The sequence below is a fragment of the Callospermophilus lateralis genome, chromosome 10 (genome assembly GCF_048772815.1).
Source record: "Callospermophilus lateralis isolate mCalLat2 chromosome 10, mCalLat2.hap1, whole genome shotgun sequence".
Classification (NCBI taxonomy): Eukaryota; Metazoa; Chordata; class Mammalia; order Rodentia; family Sciuridae; genus Callospermophilus; species Callospermophilus lateralis.
The window spans coordinates 86369904-86390125 of record NC_135314.1 but is presented as its reverse complement, the minus strand read 5'-3'; the positions used below and the strand labels follow the sequence as shown (position 1 = coordinate 86390125).

The window sequence follows — 20222 nt, the reverse complement described above, 5'->3', positions numbered from 1 at the left end:
CTTGGTCACACCTGTGTCACACTTTTTTTGTATCACCTTTTTAAAAAATAAGTATAAAATAGTAAATTTTTATAATCTGGCTTGGCGAAACACTTTTGTTACTCTTCTGCTTCAAATCAGTCCATTTCCCTTTTTCCCTGCTTGAATTTCACAGACTTTGATCATGTGTCTTTTCTCTACATACCTCAGATTCTCCTCAGCAAAACAAAACGCCACTTGGATTATTGTTTTTCTTCTTTTTGTGTGTGTTCTGGGGATTAAACCCAGGGCCTCACAATTGCTAGGCAAGCACTCTACCACTGAGCCATGCGACCATCTCTAGAGTTTTAAAATAAGATTGAGGGATGCTTAGTTTGAGCCAATGGAAGGTATTTTCAGTTATTAAATATAAATATTTAGATTACAGTTTTCTTCATAAAGATCTGCATGATTTTTGGTACACTTACTTATAATTATTGTTGTTCTCAATTGGATTTCCTTCCTTTATATTTTCTCACAAGTAATTATTGGTATAGCAGCTGATTTTTTAAAAATATTTTTATTAGTGCATTATAGTTACACATAATAGTGGTGTCCATTTTGTCATAATCATTCATATACATGTTATAATTTGCTCCATTTAAGTCCCCAATGCTGCTGCTTTCCCTCTTGCCCACCCCTCTTTCCCTTCCTCTTCCTCTACTCGACTGGTTTTCCATCTACTTATTGTTTTCCTTCGTCGGTGCTTTAATTGGTACGTATGAAACCAGCTCAGGTGTCCTTCAACAGATGAACAAGTAAAGAATGTGTGGATATATATACAACAGAGTTTCACTCAGTCATAAAGAAGGATCAAATTTCAGCATTTGTTGGTAAATGGATACAATTGGAGAGCACCATACTAAGTGAAATTAGCCAGACTCAGAAGATTCAAGAGGTGAATATTTTTTCTCATATGCAGAAGCTAGAGCAAAATAAGGGGTAAGAGGGGATCCCATTAAAATAGAAGGGGATCGATGGAGTGAAAGGAGGGGATTGAGGGGAAGGAAGGAAGGGAAAAGAAGGAATTATGGAATGAAATTGACAAAATTTTGCTAGGTACATATTTGATTTTTAAAATAGTTTTTGTAATCCAGAATATACAGTGAACTTTTTTCCTTGGGTTACATACCTCCTTCAAACAATATTTTTTCCTACTTTCTAATGCATCTCTTATTTTCATTGTAATCTAACTATACTGGCTGGAAGTTTCAGAATGATTTAAATAAGGGTGATAGTGTTACTACTGTCCTCTTGCTACCAGGTGAATGCCTTTGCTGTGTTTCACAATCCAGGTGTTGGTGGGGTAGGCAGTGTTCACAGGTTAATCAGTTTCTGGAAATGCAAACACTTGTAATGCTTTTTAGGATGGTGAAAGCTTGGTCCTGTTGGAGATGGTGTCTCCACACTAAATGAGCAAATTCTTTTCCTTTTCAAACTCCTTGAGGGCTTGATAACCCTCTCACAATTTCTTCCTTCCATCTTCTAAGCATCCCTTTATCAGTCATCCCTGACTACAGTGCCGTTCAGAAGGTCCTCTGAAAAGCAAGACTTTACCAAATCCTTGCAGCCCACTCAGGCTCTAGTATTTCTGATCATTTGCTTTCATTTTAATAACAGCAAAACACTCCGTCGTTCCTTTGGAGAAAGTCCAACACTAACTTACATGTCCAAATATGTCAAAGAAGAAATTAAAGAAAATCAGAATTCTGAACTGAATGAAAATGAAAACACAAAGCATCAAAATTTGAAGGACATAGTTTCAAGCAATACTGAGACAGAAATTTATAGGTGTAAGCTCCAGTATTAGAAAAGAAAATAGTTTCAAATCAATATCCGTTTCTGCCTTAAGAAACTAGAGAAAGAAAGCAAATGAAATCCAAGTTTCATTCAATTGAAAAATAATAAAGATCTGAGTGAAAAATCCATAAAATAGAAAACAAACAAACAAACAAAAAAACAGGGAACATCATTGGAAACAAAAGCTCAGGGTTAGGGATGTGGCTCAGTGGCAGAGCACTTGCCTAGCATTCGAAAGGCCCAGGGATCCTCAGTAACAAACCAAAAACAAACAAACAAACAAACAAAAAACCTCCAAAAAACAAAAGCTGGTTCTTTGAGAAGATAAATAAAACTGCTAAGCTTCCAGCTAGAATTGTTCATTTTGCTAGGGCTACCATAACAAGGCATCACAAACTGGTGGTTTAAACAACAAAATGTGTTCTCACAGTTCTGGGACCTAGATGTTCAATATCAAGAGGTCTGAGGGCTGTGAGGGAAGAGCCCGTTAGGCCTTTCTCCTCCGCTTGTGGATGGTCATCTTCTCCCTTCTCTCTTCATATCTGTCTTTTCGTTATGCTCAGCTGTCTTCAAACCTCCCTCTTTCAAAAGGACACCAGTCACTTTGGAGAGTGGCCCACCCAAACCAGGAGAACCTCATTTAGGTAATTACATCTGTAATAAACCTGTTTTAACAAGGTCACATTCTAAGTTACTGGGGCTTAGGGCTTCAACATATAAATTTTGGATGGACACAATTCGGCCCACAATACCAGACTATTCAGGAAAAAGTACAAATCACCAACACCATGAATGAGAAGGAAAAATCCTACATATTCTACAAATATTAAAAGAATAGTAAGGAAAGAGTATAAAAATTTAAAACCAATAAATTTGACAGTGTAGATGATATGAATTCCTTAAAAGATACAGACTACCAAAACTCAAAAAAAAAAAAAAAAATAGGCCAGGTACAGTGGTGCATACCTATAATCCTGGCAACTGAGGAGGCTGAGGCAGGAGGATTGTAAATTCAAGGCCAATCTCAGCAAATTAGCAAGATCCTGTCTCAAAATAAAATTTAGAAAGGACTGGGGTGTGTCTCAGTGGTAAAGCTCCCCTAGGTTCAATCCCCAGTACCAAAAAGAAAAGAGCCTACACCTAATATGACATAAGATCTGGAGTTTAAAATCTTTTTTGAGGAAAACTTCCTGGCTAGAGAGCTTCACAGATAAATTCAGCCAAGTATTTATGAAGCAATAACAATTCTATACAAACTTCCAGAAAGCTGAATAGGAATAGGAGGGAAGGCTTTCCAACTCCTCCCCTGAGGCCAGCATTATTTGATACAAAAGCCAGACAAAACATTTCCAGAAATGAAAAATAGAGCAATGACTTTATGAACAGGAATGCAAAACTTCACAACAAAAATTTCAGCAATCAAATTCACTAATATATAAAAAGAATAATGCATTATAACCAATTGTGGTTTGTCCCGGAAATGCAGGGGTGCATTAATATTTAAAAATCAGTGATAAATGTCAATTAACTTGATTTAATGCATTCCACGGTGTGTGTATATATGTATGAACATAACTATGCATTATAAATATATAAAGATTTTATTTGTCACTTATACCCTTTTAAAGCTGGGGTTGGAGAGAGCTTTGATAGGAACAGCTGCATTTGGTCCTGGGAATGAAATTAATAATTCCAATTTATAATTATTAACAATACCTTTACTGCCAAGAAACACATGGAGGTCCCACAAATATAAACTCAAGTATAAAATTTCAGAAACTCAGCGAACTATTCAGTGAGGTTTAAATGGGTCTTGCCTACAAATCAGATATTATGGCTTGAGTTCCTAGCACACGATAAACAGTATGAGAAAATTTTTGGTAAATTAAAAGTCACCACTGAATATAACTAGAAAGTGAAAATACAATAAAGTTGGTTATAATTCCATCTGAGACAAAAAAGGAATCATATCTTCTTTTGAACCATTTGACAGTGTGGATGATTCCAAAAGAAAGTCTCAATATTTATTTTAGTAAAGCTGGTGATAACATCCAGCCCACCTCCCCGCAAAAAGCAGAAGAAAAATCAATCAATGTAAATTCACCATTTTAACAGACAGAAAAGGGGAAGCTACACAGGACCGTCTCAACGGATGGAGAAAAGGTACCTGATAAAATTCAATGCCCTTTCCTGATTTCAGAACTTAGTGAATTAGGAATACAAGAGGACATCCTAGCCTGAGAGACGTGCTGGGGTGAGTCGGGAGGGCTGGGCTTGCCAGCTCTAAGACTCTCAAACCAGGCTGACCTCGGGGTGGGGGTAGCAAAATATTTACTTTCTCTGATGTTCTCCTTAAAATCATGTAAAAATGACTTTCAATTTGTAAATGATAAAAACTTAACCATTTTTTAAATCTGAAAATATCTTCTTATAAAACTAGAATGTCTTATACATCTGTCTTTGGTGACAGTGGTACTTTTGGAAATCCCAGGCACATCTATACACTTTGGCATCTGACGTACATAGGGACATTTGCCACATCTCCTAACACCTTCCCCTGGATCCTCACCATTGATAATCGTTTTGAAGGCTATTCAGAATGTCACTTTTGCTTTATCCTATTTATAAACACATATGCCTAGTTCATTCTCACATATACCGAGTACTTTTTGTCTGGCTTAATCAACTTACAGTTCTCTGTTTTTTTTGTTTGTTTGTTTGTTTGTTTTTAATGAGAGTTCATGCAGACAGTAAATGGAAGAACTAATATTTAATCCCAAGTACAGCTCACCTCAGAAGCTACACTCTTTACACTAAACAGCTGCCTTTTTATTTGTTATTGGTCTCTCTCCAGGTTGTTCCCTTTGGCCCAAGAGAGATGTTTTTCTCATCTGAACACACTGCGGGGACATCCTGCTTCTTCAAGGTGAGCTATCCCTCTAATTTGAAAGGAAACCTGTATTTTGAGCTGGGAGTGTAACTTAATGGTAGACTCCTCACCTATCATGCTCAAGGCCTTGGGTTCCCCCAGCACCATATAAACAACAACAAAAATAATTCTTATGTTTCATCTGCAAATGAAAATCTCTGGATTAAACTTTTTCTCACATCAAACACTATTATTTGGAAATTTGATGTTAAAAGAGCACATTATTTATAAGAATCCTTGAGAGCAATTTTGTTATTAAAATCTTGCCACAGAGTTCAAGACTTTAAATGCATAATACATTTTTTTTAAAAAAAATGCAATTTCAAAACAAACAAACAAAAACAAAAATGTGATGCACTTACACTGACAGCATTAATATCTGAGACGTGTCCTGTGAAAGACTGTCTACACATTCCATCTCGAATATCCCATAATTTGGAAGAGGCGTCACAAGCACCAGAAACAAAAGTCCGCATGTCAGGACTCAGAGAAAGACTCATGACATCTCCAGAGTGCCCAGTGAATGTGGTGGTCTGCTGGGCAGTTTCTATGTCCCATAAAGCACTGTAATTAAACAACAGCAAAAAAAAAAAAAAAAAAAAAAAAAAAAAAACCAAACCTCAATAACCAGTATTGTGTCTGCTGTTAGCTCCTACAAACTACCCTCAACCTCCAATCAGTGTACTTCTGGGATAAACTTACCAAGTTGTATCTCCTGAACTTGTAACAATCTGGGTGTCATCTAAAAAGCGACAGCAGGACAAGTAGCCTGCAGCACAGAAAGTAGAAAATTTTAGGTTATATCACTGATTAAATAAACCAAGTATAACATGGAATAGTAATATTCTTTTAAAAATATAACACCCGGTTGGAAGTGTGTCTGTATGATCTATAGTTCTGCTTTTCATTACTTCAACTCCACACAGTCTGCAACTAAATTGTATCAACAAGTTCTACTGAGGCACTCAGTACCTCAATGACATTGGGCACTCTGAAGGTTACAAAGCTGATGACAACCTCTAAGACAGTTACCCAGGAAAGAAGATGCTCCCTTACACACCTAATTACAATCCAAGCTGTTAAGAACCTGGGAGGAAACCTTAAAAATGCAGAGAGAAATGAGAATATCCATGGAGGTTTTATGAAAGATGTAGTACATGAATGCCCAGCGTCTCTCAGTACTTCATAGTATGGAAATGGCAGGGAAATACTATGCTAGAGACTTTTGTAAAAACACAATAAATAGTAATGACAAAAATTCAGATGGATAGAAATCAAAGGAGTGGCAATAAATACCTATTAATGCCACTAACCAAGTACTACACTACAGAACTGTGGGGGTGCACACTGGCAAATAAGGCAAGCCAATATCACACAGTGCAAAATGCTCCTTTCATGTATTATCATGAATACTTTAGATTATATAACTGAGTACAGATGCCATGAATCCCATACTTGTTACATGGTAGCAGAAAAGATAAATAATTGCATTGTCTTTTTATTTTATATTTTTCATGATTGTTTAAATATTTATAATAAATTTATCATTTTTTACAGGAACAATTGCTATTTTCAAAAGAAAAAATAAAATTGTAGGGAGCTGAAAGTAGTACAGCTCCTTGGAAAAGCATGTGGTTAGCATGCATGAGGTCCTGGGTTCAATCTCTAGTACCCAAATAATATTAAAATAAAATTAAGGTCATTGCATGCATGATTTTTAAAAGTTATCATTTCCCTATTTCAGAGTCATTTCTATTCTTTCCCCATTAACACTCATCCTTTAGTCAGTTGAGCCCAATTTGTCATGTATCCTGGGTTGGTGAAGTCTAGGAAAGAAGCAAAGTGGGATAGGAGCGGAGTATTTAGTGATACTCACCTGTGTGACCCGGCAACTCTCGGCTCACTCTCACATTTCCCTCTCTGGTTTTTAAGTTATATATAGAGCAGATGTTGTCCAGGCCTCCACAAGCAACATAATTACCAGACGGGGCATAAGCACAGGTCATCACCCAAGAGGATCTCAAAGGAATAGCATGCATCTATGTAACAAATACAACCCACAAACTATCACTAAGGACAGATTAAAAACACAGTCATTTATTTTTAAAATCTACTTACAATGAAGTAAATGTTATTAAAATTAAATACATATAAGAAAAATAAGCCAAATAAAAATATAACGACTTGAAAAAGTATTTATCTTTCAAAATTATCAAATTTAAAATTCCAATCCACATACAAATGCCTATTACTATTATTTCTGCATTCGGAGTTAAGAAGTATTGTTTTTAGAAATTTCTTTTAGTACAAGCACGGAAATAAGGGTGTTCCAATGCTAAAATACCCATCTGAAACATTGAGTGGCACGCAAAAAAAGAATCTCCTCCATAACACCAAACAATAAAAAGGAAGGTAATTAACAAACATCAGTTCGTTAAAGAGGTTCTTTCACAAAGAGATGACACTAGCATCCCTACATTAATAGGCACAGATTCTGAGTTCTCACTCAAACAATGGTAATAGTTGTGCGTAGTTCTAGTCACACCTGTCTGGTGACTTGACTCCAAACTTCTGCAGGTCACATGGAAAAACTGAAGGTGTTTGGAAAAACAAAGCTAAACGCTCTGTATGGGGAATGAACACATCCCATGCCTACTACTATGCTCTTCCTTAACCTAAAATAATGTTTTTGAAGTGCAGTTTTTAAAAAAATTGAGTTGAAAGAGACATGCTTAATGCCCATTAATACAGAAAAACTGTTATATAGTTATCTTAGCTAGCTTTAAAATCTCAAGCAGCTTGGGGTATAGCTCTGATAGAGTACTTGCCCAACATGTGCAAGACTCTGGGTTTGATCAACAGCACCAAAAAAAAAAAAAAAAAAAGAAGAAGAAGTTATTATTTCACTAAATAATTACTGGGATTATTATAAATATAATAGGAATTCCTTCCAGTGGATATATTAAGAGAATCCTGTATTTGACCACCAAGAGACCTAAACAAGTTGTAATTTGCCTCTAATCTACTATATCTTCCAATTAGTCCAGAACCAGAAATCAATGCCTAGAGTGGGCCAAGGAAAAGCTTTATACTAGCCATCTAGCTTACCCATACTAGAAATAAAAATCTCTGGGTCTTTCACATTAGAAAATGTGATTTAAAAAAAATAATTTATGCAAAAAAATTTCTGAAATTTCAATATAAATTAGGAAATTCAAGCCAAACACTCTGAACAATATTCCTGTAGTTTGTCCTCGGAAATAATAATAATAAAAAAAGGACTAAACATTAAAAGCAAACACTAAGCCTAAAGAGAGGATCTAGATTAAAATAAATAAAATGTTAATCTCAGAAGGTAAATAAAGTTTGAAGAAAGAATAAAAAAAAGAATTGGTGGACAGCAAAACAAACACAAGATTACTTAGAAGAAGGATTAAGAAATTCTACCTTATTTGTTGTATAGCTATCCCAAATAATTAATTTTCCATCTTGGGAAGCACTTACTAGTAGCCTAGAGGAACAAACACAAAAATAATTTGATACTTAGAGGAAAAAAGAGTTTAAATTAGTTATGCATTGCATTAATGTAGGACAGTTCAGAAAAGAAAGTAACAAATTTTTCCAATAAAAACCTGATACCAAGAAATGTTCTTCCCACTTTTAAAAAATTTATGCTACATGTCAAAAATTTTGAACATACATCATAAAATTTAGCAATTTGACTGAGAATGTCTGTGGCTATGATTCAACATCATCTCAAGTGACTGGATTTATCAGTCATTATTCAAGGTGTTGGTAGACATTAGCTAACTGGCTGGCTCGTTTAATATTACCAATTAAATTGAATGACAGTAGAGTACATACAGACTTAAAGGCACACTTCATTCAATCTAAACACAGCAACGGGGGGCTGGGGATGTGGCTCAAGCGGTAGCGCGCTCGCCTGGCATGCGTGCGGCCCGGGTTCGATTCTCAGCACCACATACAGACAAAGATGTTGTGTCCGCCAAATACTAAAAAATAAATATTAAAAAAAATTCTCTCTCAAAAAATAAAAAAATTAAAAAATAAACACAGCAACGGGACTCTATGAGTGCACTGCAGTATCACAGGTACAATGTGGCCCTATCTCCATCCTTGAGTTCTCTACCATCTGAAGGAGAAAAGACGTTTCTGTATATTTATAATAAGTCAAGGGAGTGAAAACTGTCACAAGAGTGGTATAAAGTACATCCCACAGGAAAGTAAAAGAGGAATGAATAACTGCTAGTTGAATTAATTAAAATTCAGTTGGTAGAGTGCTTGCCTCACATGCACAAGGCCCTGGGTTCAATCTCCAGCACCACCACCAAAAAAAAAAAAAAAAAAAGAAGAGAGAGAGATAATGCATCTTTAAAAATGGAATTAACAGCTAAAGATAGAGAAAACTGTGTATTCTAAGGGTAGGGCTGAAGTACGATCAATGACAACAGGTGGAAAAATACAGTGAATGTTTCAGGACTGGGTCTTCCAATTTTGTAGAGTTTGTGAAAAATAGGAAACATAAGCTAAGAAAAGTAGACCAGGCTTAACTACAGAAAACATTATTTGCTAGACTATGGGGTATAAACTCTTGACTAAGTACTTATTTGTCATTGAATTTTTAATTTTGTTCTGGAATTATATTTTTCACCATGATATAATATTTAGAAGATTTTAAAAAATTACTTTGCTAAGCCTAATCCCCAGCAGCTCAGCTGAGTTCCCTTCCCCATAGGAAAATAATATCATGAGTTCTTTTTTTTCTAGGGGCGGGGTGGGGGAGCGGGTGGTGGTTACCAGGGATTGAAGTCAACCACTGAGTCACATCTCCAGCCCTATTTTGTGTTTTATTTAGAGACAGGGTCTCCCTGAGTTGCTTTGTGCCTTGCTTTTGTTGAGGCTGGCTTTGAACTCAAAATCCTCCTGCCTCAGCCTCCTGAGCCACTGTGATTACAGGCATGTGCCACTGTGCCTGGCTATCATCAGGTTCTTAATGTTGTAAATATTAATATCGTTGTTACAAAAGGGAACATCTGATAGTGGAGAATAGGAACCCATGGAAAATTCTTCAAAAATCAATTGGCATCATCAGTTTCAGAATGGGTAGGAAGACAATGTGAGGCAGGTTCCTGGGGGACTTGTTTGCTTTTGAGAACATTTTTAAGGAAAGAAAGGATGACTAGTGTTGTTCCAAGTAACAGGACTTCAGGTTAAAAGTCTGCTCTGTCAACAAGGTAAATTATTTTTACCCCAAAATTTTTTTTAAGAAAGAGAATATGGTATTTGCCTTAGCTCTATGTCAATTGTATAATCTTATCTATCCCCTCCTAAGAGGCACACAGGGTATATTACTACTCTGCATCCCATTTATATCCAAGAGAAACAAGTGAAAGAGGCTTTCTCCACTTACAATTTTAGTGTCTCTTGGAACAGAGAACACATGTACAACTTTTATTAAAAAATATTTTCTGGGGGCTGGGATTGTGGCTCAGTGGTAGAGTGCTCACCTAGCATGCTTGAGGCACCGAGTTCGATCCTCAGCACCACTTAAGTGTAAAATAAAGATACTGTGTCCACTTAAAACTAAAAAATATTTTCTGACATTACACAGTAAGATGAACAAAGAAACAAGGTGGTCTCTGAGGCAGCAGGTAGATTTACTACTGCCAGATGTGCTGGATAAAGTGGAGGCTGAACTGAAACCCTAGAAACACAGTGAACTGTGGTAACCAACCATATATCCTGTAAGCCACAGGTATGCCCAGATGTGTGTGTGTGTGTGCACCTGCTGATGCTCAGGTTTAATTTGAACATATGCATTTATATGTTGAGTTGGGGGAGTAAAAAAGATGTAGTGAATAAAAACATCCTTGTTTCATGTAATTCGATTCTCTGTGAACTGAGGTAGTAAGAAATTGTAGCAGTATCTACTAATTTGCACACAGTGTTCAATATATATATTTGTTTATTAACTGACAAAGTTAATATATAATAAAACTGCTTTGGGAATATTTAAAAAACAAAGTATAATATCCTACTGCAAAAAAAAGAAACCTCTTTTAAATAGTTTTCCTAGCTCATATGATAAAAGGTCTTTTTGAGAAGTAAACTGGCTTTCTACATTAAGTTTTTAAACTTTCAGGCTGCAGATATAGCTCAATGGTAGAGCATTCAAGAGCCCCTGGGTTTGATCTTTGCACTGAAAGAAAAGTTTGAATATTCTTAGTGAAAATAAAGTGTTCAGGGGGCTGGGTGTGGTGGCACATGCCTGTAATCCCAGTGGCTCGGGAAGCTGAGGCAGGAGGATCTCAAGTTCAAAGCCAGCCTCAGCAACTTAGCAAGACCCTGTCCCTAAATAAAATGTGAAAAGGGGCCTGAGATGTGGCTTAGTGGTTAAGCACCCCTGGGTTCAATCTGCAGTACCAAAAAGAAAAGAAAAGAAAAGAAAGTGTTCGTATGGGATGCATATTCTGTAAACACTTCATAAATATAGTTTGTTTTTAAACAAAGAAAATGCAAATGATGATTCTTAAGGAAAACAATTTGGCTGACACATTGAAAGTGAGAGGCACAAACCTTGAATCATATCCCCAATGCATAGCATAGATTTTAGCTAGGTGGCCTCTCAGTGTACGTCTTGTTCGCATTTGTATTCGACCCACGGAGTCCATATTTGATGTGATCTTCAGAAAGCAATAAAAATGTTATTCTTTACTTTAGATATAGTTCAGGAGATAAACCTGAAATATTCAATTAGTAGGTGATAAAAAGCAGATATAAAATTTATAGTAATTTTCATTCAATATAAATAATTCTGCAAAATCATTATGGATCAAAATACTGTTCATAAAAAACTACGGTTAATTTAAAATAACCCTATATGTTTTTATAGGCAAGACTCTTAACTAAAAAGAACAGATAAACCTCTAAACTTTAATCAAAAATCTGCCACCCTAGAGTCTAGGAAGGGAAGTGGGGACTGGGGGGATTGGGTAATGGGTACAACAATACAGTTATACAGGACAAATAGGTTCTTATGTTCTACAACGAAGTACAGAATACAACAGCCTACCTATTATATATTTTATAAAAAAACTAGAAGAGAGGGCTTGAAGCTTCCCAATACAAAGATATGATAACTGTTGAAGAGAAGGGAAATGCTCATTATCCAGATTTGATCACTACATATTGTGTACCTACATCACATCATCACATTGTACCTGTAAATATGTACAATTATTATGTATCAATTAAGAAAATTTGCAATTAAACACTCATGAGGATAATCTCCAGGTCATCTGTATCAGTGTCAAGTTACTTCATATGAATCACTAAAACAAATTGGGGGAAAAAACTCTACCTGAACAAGCGTTGCATCATTACATGCTTTCCTGGCATCCTGAAACAAACAAACAAAAAAACATGATTATAATCCATTTAGATGTAGAATCCTCTAGATCTTATTAACACTTTATTGAAAATGTAGATTTGCAAGTAATTTTTTTACCATACATATAATCTTTATTTAAAATGATTTTGAGCTGGGCATAGAGGCATCCACCTGTGGTCCCAGCAGCTTGGGAGGCTGAGGCAGGAGGATTGTGATTCAAAGCCAGCCTCAGCAATTTATCAAGGTCCTAAGCAACTTAACGAGACCCTGTCTCTAAATGAAATTTAAAAATGGATGGGGTTGTGGCTCAGTGGTTAAGTGCCCCTGAGTTCAATCCCTGATACCAAGGAAAAAATCATGTTTTAAAATAAAATTTACATAACCTAAAATTAACCATTTTAACCATCTTAAGATATATGATTCAGTAATTTTTAGTATATTTACAATGCTGTACAACATCACCAGTATCTAATTCTAGAACATTTCTATCACCTCCCAAAAAGAATTCCATTCATCCTATTTCTCTTTTTCCATAATTTCTCTGTGATTGCTAATCTTTTTTTCTTTCTCTATGGATTTACCTCATCTAAGACGTTTCATATGTGGCCTTTTTTATATTGGCTTCTTTTATTTAGTATAATGTTTTCAAGGTTCAGCCATGTTATAGCATTATTCAGGACCTCATTCCTTTTTATGGCTAATATTCCATTACATGGATATTCCACATTTTGTTTATCCTTTTAATCAAAATAGATATGAGTCCCCCCCCCACTTTTTGGCTATTACAAAAAATGATGCTATGAGCATTCATGTACAAGTTTTTGTGTATAGTTATGTTTTTAATTCTTTGGGGTATTAAATAAGAGTGGAAATGGTGAGTAATATAGAAACTCTGTCAAACTATTTTTTTTAACATTTATTTTTTAGTTGTAGTTGGATACGATACCTTTATTTTTGTTTGTTTATTTTTATGTGGTGCTAAGGATCGAACCCAGGGCCTTGCATGTGCTAGGCGAGCGCTCTACCGCTGAGCCACAACCCCAGCCCTCTGTCAAACTATTATTCACAGAAGTTATATTACATTCCCACCAGCAATGTAGGAGGTTGATTTCTCAATTTCTTCATATCCTCATCAACATTTATTATCATTTATTTTTTAAATTATAGCCATCTTATTAGATGTGAAGAGGTATCTCATTATGGTTTTGCTTTGTTAATGATCAATGGTGTTGAGTACCTCTCTTGCACTTACTATTGGAATAATGTCTATTCCAGGTCTTTGCCAGTATTTCAACTGGGTTGTCATTCTACTGTTCAGTTTTGTAGTTCTTTACATATACTGAATACTAAACCCTTATCAGAGGAATAATTGATAAATATTGTCTTCCATTCTTTCAACTGTCCTTTCATTTTCTTGATTGTGTCCTTTAGCACACAAGTTTTTAATTTTGATGAAGTCCAGTTTATCTTTTTCTTTTGGTGTCATATTTAATTTGCCTAATCCAAAGTCAGGAAAATTTACAACTATGTTTCCTTTCAAGAATTTTGTACTTTTGAATGTTACATTTAGGTATCATTTTGAGTTATTATTTATATATGGTGTGAGACAGGGGGTCCAAATTCCTTCATCTACATATGGATATCCAAGTGTTCCAGTTCCATTTATTGAAAAGAATATTTTTTTCCCTATTGAATGGGTTTATTAAAAATCAGTGGACCATAAATATATGGATTTGTTTATGGACTTTCAAATTGTATACCATTGTACAAACTTCTTTATTTACCAGGGATTGAATTTAGGGGTACTTGACCACTGAGCCACATCCCCTGCCCTATTTTGTATTTTATTTAGAGACGGGGTCTCACTGAGTTGCTTAGTGCCTCACTTTTGCTGAGGCTGGCCTTGAATTTGCTCTTCTCCTGCCTCAGCCTCCCAAGACACTAGGATTACAACTAATATAATCCCACAGCGCCCTGCTCAAACATATTTTTATTTTATGATTTAAAGACTTGCAAAATTGTATCCTGATCTAAAATTATTAAGTTGATTTAATAAGCTCACAGTATTCAGAGTTATATTTATTATTAAGGCTTTAGCAGAAAGTAACATTTATTTATACAGGCAACTGTTATTTGTTGCTACTAGGAAGAAAATGTTTTAGTTCCAATATGCAAAACTATATCTCAGAAATTTTGAGTTGGGGATCTAGCCCAGGCCCTTGCATTTGCTAAGCATATGCTCTACCACTGAGCTATATCTCCAGACACAGTAAAATGATTTTTTTATGTAATAGCAACAATTTACACTGAGTGACATCATATTTTTATAACAAATTCTTTCCATGTAAGCAGGTGTTTATGTCTTAATTATTATAAGGTATTCTTTCAGTGAAACCTTAAATTTTTATACAAACAGAGGGAAGATGATGAAACAGAAATCAATATAATAAAATAAGGGAGCAATAAATATATTTAAAAAAAACATTAAAACACTTTATTTATTTAGGTGCTGAGGATTAAGTCCAGGACCTTGCACATGCTAAGCATGTACTCAACTAGTAAGCTATACCCCAACCCCAGCAAGACATTTTAAACCAAGTTTATCAGTTAATAACAAATTTAGAGAATTGATATACATGCTAGATTTAAGATAATCTCCCCCTCCACAAAGGTTAGTGTAGTATCCTCTTTATTATTATTTGCTTACAGTGCTTGGTATACTCCTAGGCAAAGAGAAGACACGCAATATTTACAGAATAAAACCCAACAAAGCCTTTGCAGCACAGACTAGATGGAAGATATGATAATTCTGGCTGCTCTTTCAACCTTCTGGTAAATAGACTATTTCTATGGAAGAGTGTTTCACAACTAGCTGCACAAAAATGTGATTTGATTCTCTCATTCTTAGCCAAATTGTGGGTTTAGAGATCTCATTTGGCAAGGAATAATTTAGCACACTTTTCTGCAATGAAACGAATGTCTGGAAATGACAGTGATGGCCTGAGCCATGTTCCAGAAATGGTGCAGTTGAAGTCTAAAATTCTGAAAAAAGGTTCTATGAGTTCAGGTGTTATGAAAATGACCTATCATTGTTCAGGCCTTCTTTCTTGATTCAGTCATCTGGTAAAAGACTCAGATGTGCGCGTCATGCCAGGTACCGCTGTAGTCACCGTACGCACAGCAATGGACAAATAACAATTTTTTGCCCTCATAGCATTAACATTAGTTTTAATAATACAATTTAAGGGCTGAAAATGAAAATCATTAAACTGCAGGAAAAAATCAGTACCAAAATTTAAAACACCATGTTGGAATGCAAAAATTTTACTAACATTTTAGCAGCAGTTAGGGGCAAATTTTCATAATTCAAATAATCTACTCACATCAAGAATTTATTCTTATGAACACTATTATCCATTATAAAACTAAATATAAAAGAATTCCATGCTGTTCAGCACAACAACAACAAAAATAAAAGATCTGATATTAATATCTTTGTGCCAGAAAAAAAAAAAAAAAAGGAATGTGGCAGATGTGGTGGTGTACCTCTGGAATCCCAATTCCTTGGGAGACTGAGGCAGGATGATTTTAAGTTTGAGGTCAGCCTGGCAACTTAGCAAGACCTTGCCTCAAAATAAAATTTAAAAAGGTTGGAGGTGGAGTTCAGTGCTGAAGTACTGCCTAGCACACGTTAGGCTATGGGTTCAGTCTGTAGTACCACCCCAAAAAGAATTAAGATAGGTGACATATTTATTGCTATAACTCAATTACAAAAGAAAACAAAATCTATGTTTTCTTTATTTGTCATTTTTTGAGTTTAAATTTAGTCATATGTTATGCCAAATAGCATACATTTCTATTATGCCATGTATTTCCAACATAGTTAGGTAAACACACAGATTTTTATTTCTGAAAGGAAGGGGGAAAGAGAAGAAAAAAAGGAGGGAGGGAGGTCTTTAACTATAGTGTGACATGATTAAACTGAGGAAAAAGTGCCTGGTATTTTATATACACATACTTGAAATCATGGGAGGAGAGGAGTCAGTGAACCTGTGTCCATGACATTGTGCCTGAAATTCTGGTCGGATATGGAAATGATTAAAACAGAATTTTCAATGTAACTAAAAGCAGAAGGGGTAAATGCAAACAAAGGACTAAAATACAGAGCAGACTAACATCAGCCCTGTCATAGAGGCCTACAGTGCTATACGATTGAGGAGCTGCCCCTCATCAGCATTACCATAAGTCCTGTATGTGTTATTTAATCCTCAGCACAAACCTATAAGGTGGGCATTGGTATTCTTGCTTCACAGCAAAAACACTGAGTGTCAAAAATGTTAGAGACCTGCCTGCGGCGACACATGATTAAAAATGTAATCCATACACGTTGTTTCACCATGACACCAATAAGAGAAAGAATGAATCCAAGCACAGGACTCTCATAAGGCTTTTAGAGGAGGAACAGGATTCGATGGATAGGATTCGAGAGAGAAAAATTGGAGCAGAGGTAGTAGAACTCCAGGCAAAAGAAACAATTTGATGAAAGACAACGAAATAGGAGAGAGCAACACATGTTTAAGGGATACAAAAATGGCAACCAGGCTAGGTTGATTAGAGCACAGGCTGCAGGGAAAGGTGTTAAATATGGCCAGGAGGAGGTACATCCTTGGTGATGGAGCAGGGGCCTTACAATCCAAACATGGTGTCTGAGTGATGAATCCGGTACTTACTAGTTAGGTTTCCTTGGCAAGTTATTTGATCTCACTGAGCCTCGGTCTCCTTAACCTTGCCAATTTTTTTAATTTCAATGAGCCTCAGTTTCCTTAACTATAAAATGAATCAATACCAACTTTACACAGGACAGCGTTATCAGGATGATAGGAGGTGGGCATGTGACCATGTCTGGCCAATCATCATTGTTCCTCTTAACATCTGGAGTACATGATATAAAGTCAGGATGTCAGAGAATTCATTCTGGTGGTTGGCAGTATAGGTGTAGCACCCCTAGACTGAAAAATCCAACACTTGGGCACTATCACCATGCCACAAGTGGAAAATTCTACACATGGCCTCATGTGACAAGTTATAGTCAAAACACAGATACGCTAAAAATATATAAAGTTACCTTCAGTCTATGTGCGTAAGGTATATATGAAACATAAATGAATTTTGGGTTTAGACTTGGGTCCCATCTCCAAGATATCTCATTATGCATATATAAATATACCAAAATCCAAAAGATCTGAAATCCAAAATATTCCTTGTCCCAAGCATTTCAGAGAACAGATACTCAACTGTAATATCTAATTCAGAGACTTGTTTGTGAAGTCTTCTATGAGCATCTGAAGCAAAATAAATCCCTCCTTTGTTCTGACAGCTTTGTTCAGACATAAGGTATCAACTCAGAGTTCTTGCTCACAACTAAATTGTTAACTTCCTTGAATTCCTGGTAATAAGTCTGGTTATGATTTCACTCAGATCAACTCTTTATGATGAGTGTTTTTTTTAACATTTATTTTTTAGTTATAGTTGCACACAACTATTTATTTATTTATTAAATTTTTTATGTGGTGCTGAGGATCAAACCCAGGGTCTCACACGTTCTAGGAAAGCACTGTACTGCCACTGAGCACAATCCCAGCCCTGATAAGTGTTTTTTTAATGTGTTTTTGTTGTTGTTGTTTTGTTTTGGTACTAGAGATTGAACCGAGGGGAGCCAATCCCCAGCCCTTTTTATTTTTTATTTTGAGACGGTGTCTCCTTTAGTTGCTTAGGCACTTGCTAAATTGCTGAGGTTAACCTTGACCTTGAGTTCCTCCTGCCTCAGCCTCCTCAGTCGATGGGATTTCAAGCATGCACCACCAGCCCAGTATGGTGAGTGCTCTTTACCCTTCCCTTGATTTTCCTCTTCCTTCTCTCCCTCTCCCTCCCCCTCTCCCTCCCTCCCTCTCTCCCTCCCTCCCCCCGCCCTCTTTCTCTAGTTATATCTCCATACAGCTTTATTCTTCAGTTTTAAATTAGGTAAATTATTCTGAAATAGCTATTACCAAAGATCCAGATTGGGAAGAGTCACAGCTATATTCCAAGCTACCAGAGATTCTCCCACTTTGTGCTGAAGTTCTTCATCTATATTTGCAAGCTGTTTTAGCTTTTACTTTTCCCTGTGAAAAGAAGCAGGCAGCTGCTAGGCTACTCACAATTCAGTCTCTCCTCTATCCAGCTCTCCAGGAGGTGTACCTACATTCTTTCATTTTTAACTCTGCCTTCTTGATATTCCTCAGTGCCAACAAAGTCCAAGAAAGCATCTGTTTCATTGTTCCAAAGAAGGGATTGTTGGGGCTGTCCCTTGGAGAGTGCTTCCTACTTTGTATGAGATTTACAGCTACAAGCACCTCTGTCGGAATTGTCCCACAGGCTGCTGCATTTGGCAAAGCTTCTCCATCCTTTTATGGCTTGAAGTTCTAACAGTATTTTAATTTTGCTAAGGCCAGAGCTTGTATTTGTTTCTTATCCTTTTTATTGTCTTGAGCTGATTTCCAAGACTAAAAGAGGTCAGATCTACCCTTGATCCTGCCTTTTGTAATTTTTAACATTTCTGTGATTTAATGTCTTAGAGATTCACATTTCCTACTTTATCACAGTGTAATGTCTGCCTCACTGTATTGCACCAAAAATCTAGATTCCAGGTGTATGAGTAAGAGGAGAATTGTTTATCTTCCAGCTGAGCTTATAGACATACCTATTATTAACCTCTTAGGGGCATGGAAACCACTTGTGGGGATAGGCACTTATCAGGAATCATTTTCAGAGCATTCATTAGAAGCAAGATTTTAAAAAATTGACTATTTCTGGCCTTACAAATTACTTAATGTATGTAAACTGACATACTCAGAAATTTTATACATTGCTGATACTGAAAAAAAAAGTGTAAAAGCTGGGGCTGAGGATATAGCTCAGTGGCAGAGTGCTTGTTAGCATGCATAGGGCTCTGGGTTCAATCCTTAGCACTGAGATTGGCCGGAGTGGTGGGGTTGTGGGGAAAAGCATTAAAATTTCAAAACGAAGTTCTTACCTGGATCTGATTCCGCAGTTGTTCTGCTTCCTGCCTCAACTGTTCCAGTTCACTCATCCTTTGAATCTGTTTACCTCAGTAATTACCAAGTAAAAGTAACTGTTGAGAGAGAGAAGAGAGAGAGAGAGGTTACACTTAGTTGTTCATCTTCAAATTTACTTTTAAGACACTAACATATAATTGTTTTTAGCCCTTCTGAAACTCTGAAATAGTCAATTATTACTAAAATTGACAGTTGCTTAGTAAGTATGGATCTGGGTCATTTACTGAAGGGTTTCATGGAGGAATGTGATGTGAAAGTTGTCAGCACCAAAACAGCACTTATGTCAAACCCTGACAAAACAGAGCCAGAGGCCATGAAGGAGGAGCCCCCAGACATGTGCCTATGAAGGAACCACCCAAGGAATTCCTGGAAACCACAGTGTTCTAGATAAGCCTGCACGCAGACACTTGCCTCCCAGCTGCCTCCGCCATGGGCTAACACCAGCTCCTGTAACAAGCTATGGGAGCCAAAGGGCTTTGTTTCAAAACAGTGTCTGTGGACTTTGACCGCTTTTCTTTCGAAATCCTCTCCTTGCCCCAACTTCTTCGGATGTACCTATAGTCCCCCATACCATACATATCCCAGACAACAATCCCTTGCTGTCTAGGGGGGAAAAATCTTGTTTTGGACTGTTGGTCTTTCTGTCACTCATGTTAGGCTAAGAGTGATCAGAAGAATCCTCGAGTTGTAGTATTTAAAAATGAATTATAAACTGGGTATGGCAGTGTCCACCTGTAATCCCACTGACTTGGGAGGCTGAAGATCACAAGATTGAGGCCAGCTTAGTGAGATCCTGTCTCCAAAAAAAGAAAAGAAAAGAAATGAAAAGGAAAGGAAAGAAAATGGCTAGGGATATAGCTCAGTGGTAGAGCACCCCTGGGTTCAATGGGAAATCTGCCCCCCATACACAGACAAACTAAATTATACAGAAACGGTGCTGGACAGGAGT

At 36.5% G+C, this 20222-nt stretch overlaps 1 protein-coding gene across 1 annotated transcript in view; it reads right to left on the bottom strand.

Moving 5' to 3' along the window:
- Nucleotides 1–20222, bottom strand: part of Gnb4 (G protein subunit beta 4) — a 44543-nt gene that overhangs the window by 9048 nt on the left and 15273 nt on the right. The window contains exons 2-8 of the mRNA XM_076868026.2: nt 19231–19329; nt 12129–12167; nt 11345–11451; nt 8195–8258; nt 6624–6786; nt 5450–5516; nt 5110–5311 (exon numbers count right to left, since the gene is read on the bottom strand). Of these exons, the coding sequence (XP_076724141.2) occupies nt 5110–5311; nt 5450–5516; nt 6624–6786; nt 8195–8258; nt 11345–11451; nt 12129–12167; nt 19231–19287 (699 nt within the window). The 5' untranslated portion in view covers nt 19288–19329. The remainder of the gene's footprint in view (nt 1–5109; nt 5312–5449; nt 5517–6623; nt 6787–8194; nt 8259–11344; nt 11452–12128; nt 12168–19230; nt 19330–20222) is intronic.